General features: G+C 44.0%; 1 protein-coding gene across 1 annotated transcript in view; it reads right to left on the bottom strand.

The window, feature by feature from the left end:
• Nucleotides 1-525: 525 nt before the first annotated feature.
• The window catches only part of LOC310793774 (neuronal acetylcholine receptor subunit alpha-3-like), a gene marked incomplete at both ends in the record, with an annotated part of 26,002 nt that continues 16,985 nt past the window's right edge, over nt 526-9,542 (bottom strand). The window contains 5 exons of the mRNA XM_083655661.1: nt 526-651; nt 1,540-1,812; nt 4,120-4,731; nt 5,407-5,614; nt 6,641-6,750. Coding sequence (XP_083511787.1) covers nt 526-651; nt 1,540-1,812; nt 4,120-4,731; nt 5,407-5,614; nt 6,641-6,750 — 1,329 coding nt within the window. The remainder of the gene's footprint in view (nt 652-1,539; nt 1,813-4,119; nt 4,732-5,406; nt 5,615-6,640; nt 6,751-9,542) is intronic.

The raw sequence follows: 9,542 nt of genomic DNA, 5'->3' as shown, positions 1-9,542 counted from the left end.
ACTGCCAAGCGCTCCAGAAATCTGAATTCAAACAGGAAATGACACAAAAAGCAACAACTATGATTGGCTCTGACAGCGAGCAGCTTGATGAATCAGACCGGGGACTGGGTATGACAGTCATCAGTCAGCTCAAGGGGGGCAGTTAACTGGCTGTCGCAGGATTCGATGTTCAGCGTGGTCGCCAGCTCTACTCATTTCTACTGGAAATGGAATGCTCCAAGTTCAGTAACATCGGTTGGCTGTTGACTCTCAGGTTCCGATCCTGAAGGACTAGTGGCTGTGCCCGTTTTTGATCCTAGCCAAACTCTAACACACCTCGTTCAAAACGTAGTGGTCCAGACTGAATGCAAGAATCATTTAAACAGTTTTTGGTGTGTTAGCGATAGGCAAGAAGCTAAAAACCTGCGCAACAAATAGTGCTTCAGGACTCAAACTTTGAAAGCCTATGTCTGATTGGTCTATTTAGAGTTAGTGGCGTCAGGATTGGTCGATACAGGGTGGCAGTGAGCCCTGATTGGTCAGCAGTTATGAGACGAAACCAATAAGGGGCTGGAGGAAGAGGCCGATGGTTCCAAGAACGCACACCGTCACAAACACCCACAGGAAGATTCTATCAATCACCATGGCAACGTACTTCCAATCATCCTCCACCTGCGAGAGAGGGAGGGGACAGATTGATGACAGAAAGGGAGAGAGAGATAATGGTGGTGACATAATGAAAGGTGGAGGGGAGAGGAGGATTTTTAAGGAGATCAAAAGGGGCAGGGTGGAGAGGTGTACAGTGAGAGAAATACAGGGTGATTCAGAATAACAGGGGGTGGGAGGTTGTGAGGTGGTGGAGTAAGGTATTAGGAAAGGGAAAAAAGACAATGAGAGAGAGAGAGAGAGAGAGAGAGAGAGAGAACAATTTCTGAGGGCTAGCAGATAATTGACATAATTTACACAGGAGAGAATTACTATAATAATCACATTCAATCCACATTGGCAAAAGCAGCGACATACGTTTTGACAAAGCTGATTGAGTCGTGAATTTTACATATCAAAGGTTCCTTCTCCCTGCAGACATTAACTGCCAGAGAGCGAGTGCTTGCCTCAAACCCAAAATGGTTTGGATTTAAGCTAAAGTGGTGTTAACTTCTAGTAGGTTAGGATACACAGAGCTCTCCCTAGCCATCATTCTTATATAATAATAATAATAATAATAATAATAATTATTATTATTATTATTATTATTATTATTATTATTATTATTATTATAATAATAATAATAATAATAATAATAATAATAATAATAATAATAATAATAATAATAATAATTATTATTATTATTATTATTATTATTGTTGTTGTTGTTGTGGAATATAGTGGAATAAGAGTAAGAATAAGAACACATCTTTTTTATCCGTTTATCATCACTTCATTTTACATTCAATCATAAACAGGTTTGTGTGTGCGTCGGAGGATATCTACACAGTTGCTGCTACTGTTGATGAAAACAGTGTATTGTATTTGATTGATTCATTATCCACTGACACTCACCTCTTTGGCCTTGTTGCGGCTCCTCATGTTCTCTGCGATGTACTTGACACTGTCTATGGCCTGTTTGATCTCGGGTGAAAGCACAGAAAAGGCCACCACAGTGTTGATGCTTTGTGGACTCAGTTGGCGAGTCAGCTTCCCCGTGTCTGCCGTCTCTGGGGTCTCCTTCCCATGCTGGCAGGGGCAGGGACATTTCTTCCCAGCACAGCCGTCCATGGAGGAGAGGTTATTGTCCCCAAACTTCAGACAGTTGAGCGAGCCGCCGCCAGCCTGCTGGGGAACACAACCAGAGATCTGATTCAGTTTCACCTCAAAGGCTATTGGTCCCTCCCTAAGGGTTATTATTGGTTGGGTTTGAAACCAGACATGTTATTTGATACTCTTATTTATACTCTAATTACTTTTTCTTACTGAGCTGATCTTTTTCAGCCATGCCTTGTTTCATTCATTCATTCATTCATTCATTCATTCATTCATTCATTGTTTGTTTGAGTATAAAGAGATGTAGGCTACTGACCCTATTTTAATATTTAGGTCCATTGGCCAGCTAGAGGGCTAGCTGACCATGCTATATTTTCTTGTCTTGGTTTTAGATTTGCTTTTTATCTTTCTTTTTATTATTTTGGTTTTTGTATTTTATTTTATTGCTTGTCATGTAATGTGTATTGTTGTCTTGGAGCCCAGGAAGACTAGCTGTTGTCTAGGTGTCAAACAAATAAACATACAGTTACACGTGCACATTCACACCTGGCAGCTGCCCAGCACAGCTGCAATAAGTTGATGTCAAATATATGTTTTCCCCCTTCTAATGTTATGGGGAGGTAAAACACTAGAGAAACCATTCAGTCAAAATGAACTGTGTGCATGTTGTGTGTGTGCGAATATTACTTGAATTCACAAAACAATAGATAAACATGGCTTAAAAAGCTCATTTAGCAAACTTCCTGTAGCCTACATAAATAGTTATAACGTGATAAAGGTGCACCAAACAACCGCCATGTTAAGAAAAGTACCATTCATAGAAACAATTGGGAAGCAAAATGTAATCCTCCAACTTTGGAGGTTTATTTAATTTGGTACCAGGCAAGACTCGTCCTCAGTACACTAAGGATTGGTGTTTTGTTGTTGTTGAAGGAATTCTGTCAAAATGATTGACTGAAACATGCCAGAACCTGCTGATGGAAGTAGGTGGCTTTTTATGGTTCTGACATATCCAAGATGGATTCTTACCCATTTTAAAGTTACACGGTGACACTGTGTGTCCTGCACTAGAGAGAGTCTAGCGAAGGAGTTGGAGACTTCGTAATAGGAGTCTTATAGGGCTCGACCCTGCAACAGACCTTGTTTTAGAATATTTATGAAGGTAATTGTTATCCCTCGCAACTGTTTGACCCCCAGTTTGTTCTCTGATCCTGATATTTCACCTCAACAAAGTGATGCATTTTAGAGTGGCCACTTCAGCATGACACAATCTACTTAGGTGTCAGGAGATAGTGCTGAAGTATATGATACCATGGCATGGGCCCTATCGTCGTACGGTGCTATCATTTGCGCAGCCGTTTGCACAGCTCTTATGCTATCTATCAAGTCACGTGACACCCTGCTGCCCACAAAGCTTCCCCTTCCTCACAGTTCATGGAGAAAGAAGCAGCTGTATGATGATCAAGTTTTAAAACCATCGGGTCTATTTTCCTTCGGAATGCCACCAAGAGTCATATAAAGCTGTATTTTCTGCGGCTCCATGAAAGCACATGTAGGCCACAGGAGCGCTCCTGCTCGTGCCCATTCATGGCTACTTCCTTGTTGTGGTACGTTGTGTCATGTGTGACCACAGAGGGTGCTTATTGCTGGCTTACAGTGTGCTCCCATATTCTGACGGCTGGTGTCAGCAATGGTGAAATAATTGATTTGTTCCCGATAAGAAGTAGCCTGATATCAGAATGAATTGTCGACTCGATACACTCCATTTCCATGTTCTAGTCTGAGATTGCTGTTTGAGCTATTTCTATCCCCCAGGGGAATTCCATTTCCCCTAACCAATCACAAGAGGCCAATGTATTCGCCTGAATCTAACGTTAGTTAATACAGTCGGGAGAAGAAGAAAAAATCTCCCCTTTGATGAATATGCCTTCAAAGCAGGGTGCTGTTTGGATTTCAAAGTAAGTGGTACTTTTAATCGATTTAAAACAGACTTGATAGCAGCGTTTATCTCATCTATAGAGGCCACCATTGTGTTAATTGTTACTCCTCGGCGCACTTGCCAACCACTTGACAACGGCATTAGTTCCACCCGTTGTGGTGTTTATTGGTGCTGAAATGTCACATATTTCGGTGCAACACCGGAAGTAAACCAGCGAGGAGGAGGAGGAGGAGGAGGAGGAGGAGGAGGAGGAGGAGGAGGAGGAGGAGGAGGAGGAGAAGAAGAAGAAGAAGAAGAAGAAGAAGAAGAAGAAGAAGAAGAAGAAGAAGAAGAAGAAGACCTTTTGGCTCTATGCTGCTGAGAAGCTTATGTTCAAATGAATGGGCGGCCATTTTCCCACTCTTTATCCATTTATTTTATACACCCATGGGGTGACTCACCGGTGTCAGCTTCCTCTTCTTCCCTCCTTTCCATCCTCCGCCTCCTCCTCCTCCCCCTCCAGCTCCCGCTGCCTCCCCACTGTTGTCCGACCCCCCAGCCAGCTTGCCGCCCTCGTCTATCGGCCTCCGCATCAGCATGACCCGCGGCAGCACTTTGAGGAAAACTGAGCGCACCCAGGCCGGCATGGTGTGGGTCATGGGCGTGCGGTAGTGGACGTTGAGCACGAACACGGTGATGACAATGCTGAGCGTGACGAAGATCATGGTGAAGAGGAGGTACTCGCCGATGAGCGGGATGACGAGCGACGTGGAGGGGATGGTCTCAGTGATGACCAGCAGGAACACAGTGAGGGAGAGCAGGACGGAGATACAGAGCGTGACCTTCTCTCCGCAGTCGGACGGGAGATAGAAGACCAGCACCGTGAGGAAGGAGATCAGGAGGCAGGGGATGATGAGGTTGACGGTGTAGAAGAGGGGCAGGCGGCGGATGTAGAAGGAGTAGGTGATGTCCGGGTAGATCTCCTCGCAGCAGTTGTACTTGATGTCGTGCTTGTATCCCGGGGCGTCAATGATCTCCCACTCGCCACTCTCCCAGAAGTCTTTCAGGTTCACCTGAGTGGGGGATAACAAGCGTTTGTTGTTGTTTTTTGAAATTCTTTGAAATATAGTTTTTCCTCGCCCAAATGTAACCTGCTTTTGGAGCGTTATTTATAGCCCCCTTCCCGACAAGCTAGCATATTATGCTTGGTACCAATGGATGCCTTCTAGTTTCTTCTGATAACAGGATCTACACTTTAGCTTTAAGAATGACCCTGCTACAGCCATTTGATTGCACACAAAAATCGGGGGTGTTGGCAGACCACTTGCGGCCCACCTGCAGTACCTCCATGGCCCACTAGTGGGCTGCGGCCCACAGTTTGGGAAGCACTGCTTTACAGTATGTAGCTGGTCGCTCTGGCCAGGAGGAGTAGCATGATCAGCGGCAGAGCTGTGTGCCTATCTCCCCCTCTCTCTGTCTCCCCGCCCGATCACATGTTCCGGCCGACCAATGGTGGAACTTCATCACTCACTCACTCACTCACTCACTCAGGCACAGAAATTTGCATCTGTAGAGATGGTGCCAGTAGTCGCGGACCAGCTAAAGATCTGTTCATATCATGTGATGATTTTACACTAGAAAGTGTAAGCAGTACTTTCTTACTTTGTAGATACAGTATGAAAGAAAGACATTTTGAAATAGATGAGTGTCTGTTGATAGTTACACTGGACTTTATCACAATCACTGACCTTTGACCCAATAAGTACCAGGTCAATCTTGGCCTTGTCATAAGTCCAGGAGCCAAACTTCATGGAGCAGTTTTGGTAGTCAAAGGGGAAGTATGTGATGTCCATGGGACAGGAGGATTTGAAAATGGCTGGAGGAACCCAGGTGATGGTACCATCAAACTTGAGTAGAGCCTTGGTCTTATCCTCCACTAAGAAATCACCTACAGCACTGTATGTGAGTGATGTGTGTGTGTGTGTGTGTGTGTGTGTGTGTGTGTGTGTGTGTGTGTGTGTGTGTGTGCGCGTGCGTGCGTGCGTGCGCACACGTATGTGTGTGTGTGTGTGTGTGTGTGTGTGTGTGTGTGTGTAAGCATATGTGGTGTATTGAATAGGAGACAATAGTTAGTGGAAGGCAGACACAGCAAACAAAGAGAGTAAGATATGAATGCACAGAGAAATGGAGGTAGGCAAGGATAAGAGGAGAGAGGAGGGGAGAAGGAGAGCATTAGGTTGAAAAGATGGAGGACAATGAAACCAATTGTGGTCATTGTGAAATACAAAATTCACATAATTGCCTTTGACTAACATTATGAATCGCTATTGTAAGTCTGAAACACAAAATGAGTACAAATTAGGTGAATTGAAATGGAAAGAATGGGACTAATGGTATATCGATACATTGCGATACTTCCTTCTATGATACATTTTAACTTCACACATGGAGGCGTGGCAAGTTGCAGTAAATGTGCTTTAAATGGCACTATGCAGTACTTTGTTTTACATTGTTTCCTGTCAATTCTGTGAATAAATACATACTTCCTGGCCTGCTTTTGACCTTTTTAGGTGTATATTTTTTCTTCTTCAGGTACACAGATATCGTGATGTATCGTAGATGAAATTTCTTGCAATGTACGCTATCTATTGTTGCAGAATTGCTGTACAGTGATACCATCATTGTCGAGGGCCAAGTATCATGATAGTATCGTATCGTGAGTTAATCTGTGATTCCCACCCATAAATAGGACAAAATTGCCCATGAAAATGTCTTTCTGCATCAATAATGCTGTCACATTAGCATATTTCAATACTGTTATAGTCTGTTATACACTCTAGCAGTGGGCTGTATAACAAGACACTGGTGCTACTAGGGGTTCTGACACTGTATTGTTTAGAAAATGATTATAAAGATTGCAATAATGGTGATGAGGGTAATGGTAGTAATGATGGTGACAGTGGTAAAACCGCCTGGTCTCACTTGTTGTAGAGCACAATGTCGGGTCTCCAGATCTTGTTCGATGGAACTCTAATGAACTCAATTCCATCAAACTCTACTGGCATCCAGCGCAGCTTGTAGTCATTCCAAATCTGAAACATGCAACAGAGACAAAAGTAAAGACTGCCAGCATACTGGGGAGTCTCCTACCTGTATTGTGTTTTCCTCCATGTGCTCCAGGTTTCGCCCACAGTCTGAAGACATGCAAGTGAATTGGAAACTCTAAATTGCTCATAGGTGTCTAATGTGTCTGCCCTTCCCTGACTTGGGACCAGTGCATGCTGGGATAGGCTTCAGCTCCCCCGTCACCCTGAACAGGAATAAGTGGGTGTGGAGAATTAATGAGTCAAGTTCTTTGTATCCATTGACCATCCAAGATCTTCTGTTTAACTGGAAAGGGAGAAAAGTAGTGTCCCTCCTGGCGACGGAGCCAAGGTGCAGCAGACATTTCTACAATGGCTACATCGGTATGGGAGCAGCCGAAAGAAGCAGAAGCAGAAGAAGAAGAAGAAGAAGAAGAAGAAGAAGAAGAAGAAGAAGAAGAAGAAGAAGAAGAAGAAGAAGAAGAAGAAGAAGAAGAAGAAGAAGAAGAAGAAGAAGAAGAGCTACATCTGTATAGAGAGTAGGAAGGGAGCAGGGCAGTATGTGAATGAAAAAAGAGAGTGCAGTCACTTGCTATTATGTCAACATACCTGGGGGTACTATATGATTTCAAAGGCAGTAGATCCATTCGTCTTGGCTATGTTCATGTCATTCAAGATTAATTCAATCATTAGCAGGGTGAATTAATCCACAGTAATGACCTAGGAGCCATTTAATTAACCACTTCATGCTACACTGGCTTTCCCATTTATCTAGCCAGGGAATTTACAGTCTGATTGGCTGGAGATGTATTGCCTGATAGGACTGTGTGCATGGTTTATTGTTTATAAAATGGCAATCAAATCCTCAATTTGCATTTGATGGCTATTATATTCCAGCTATGCAAAGGGCATATGCTCATTTAAACTTGTTGGTGTATTTGTTCAGTTTATTTTCTGTTTGTATTATGAAAGAAACAGGCAGGCAGGCAGGCAGGCAGGCAGGCAGGCAGGCAGACAGACAGGCAGACAGACAGACAGACAGTAGCAGTTTAGAAAATGGCCTTCAACAGGGGTCTGTGACCCCTAGGGGGTCCGCAGAGGTACTGCACGGGCTCCACCCATTTTTGTCAGTTTGTGAAAATGTATTTATTTTTATTTTAGACACAAAAAATAATAATATTGAGTAACCTCCAATTGTTAATAGGCAATAATATGCTACTTAAAAAAATATTTACAAAGACGTGAATCTGATGAAGCAATGATGCAAAACAGGTTGCTCCTTCTTGCCTTTTAATGTAATATATTAATAAAAATAAGTGTTAATCCTGATATCTTGGTGTGTGCTGGATTATAAATGTTATTATAGGCCACGCGTAAAATGCAACACAAATTATGTATTACTTTTTTAAATTGTTTTTAATAGTTTTTTTTATCTGCTCTGTTTCTCTAAGCAAGGGGTTCTCCTTGGGCTGAAAAAGGTTGAAGACCCCTGGTTTAGAAGATAGAGGCTTGCTATTTGAGTGGACAGGCATGGAAGGTCAGGAGTTCAGGGTGTGTGGCCATAGATCTGCTGGGAGGCTAGGAGAGCGTGACTGCATCCTGCTAATGTTGATTACACACAGGACACATGCCTGTCTGAATCATGCTTGTCTTCTGGTTGACTTGTGCACTCGGTCTTTCTTTCCCTCTGTCTGTGCTTAATGTTTCAATGATGTATGACATTCACACACACGCACACGCACACGCACGCACACACGCACACGCACACACACACACACACACACACGCACACACACACACACACACACAGTGTTGGAGTACTTGAGACCGGTCTTGGTCTCGAGACGGGTCTCAAGACCACATTTTGATGGTCTCGGTCTCGTCTCGGACTCGCCCTCCATCGGTTTCGGTCTCGTCTCGGTCTCGGGCAAGCCGGACTCGGGAATTTGTTTCAAGACCATTTCAAGATCATTTCTTGCCTGTGTATAATATTCTTTTACTGTGATTGGGTGTAAAAATCCCTCCTTCAATCGCAACCAATATTCTTGCAGTTTGAACGTTTCTAACGCTGTAGCCCCGCCCCTCACGTTCATGCACAAAGGAAGACAACACAGGTCAACAAGGTGGCTGGAGAGATGTGGTGATTTGCTTATACAAACCACAAAGGGTGGGGGTCATAATTTAGCAGCAGGATGGTGTTTTCACGCTTCATCCTGTCCACTGTGTTGAGCCTTTCTGAAGGTCAATGATATGGAATTATAGTGTTTCAGATGAAAGGATTGCCTTCTGTCACCTGTGAGTATTAAACTGGACAGTCATTTATATCTTACTATCATTCCTAATGAGTTATTTCATTGTTAGCAGAGCAATGGTGTAAAGGTTAAATGGTCGCGTGTAAATGGTCTTGAAAATGGTCTCATATTTGTCTGGTCTTGGTCTTGTCTCGGTCTCGCCCCCCCCCTCGGTCTTGGTCTCGTCTCGGTCTCGGGTTAGCTGGTCTCGACTCCACCACTAAGACACACACGCACGCACACACACACACACACACACACACACACACACACACAGACACACACACACACACACACGCAAACACGCACGCACGCACACACAGACAGACACGCACACACACAGACACACGCACGCACACACACACACACACGCACGCACGCACACACAGACACGCACACACACACACACACACACACACACACACACACACGCACGCACACACAGACACACACACACGCACGCACACACACGCACGCACACACACACAAGCATTCACGCATCTTGCATTA

The sequence above is a fragment of the Poromitra crassiceps genome (genome assembly GCF_964638095.1).
Source record: "Poromitra crassiceps genome assembly, chromosome: 19".
Taxonomy (NCBI): domain Eukaryota; kingdom Metazoa; phylum Chordata; class Actinopteri; order Beryciformes; family Melamphaidae; genus Poromitra; species Poromitra crassiceps.
The sequence above is the reverse complement of the archived record's forward strand: the minus strand, read 5'-3'. Positions and strand labels throughout refer to the sequence as shown.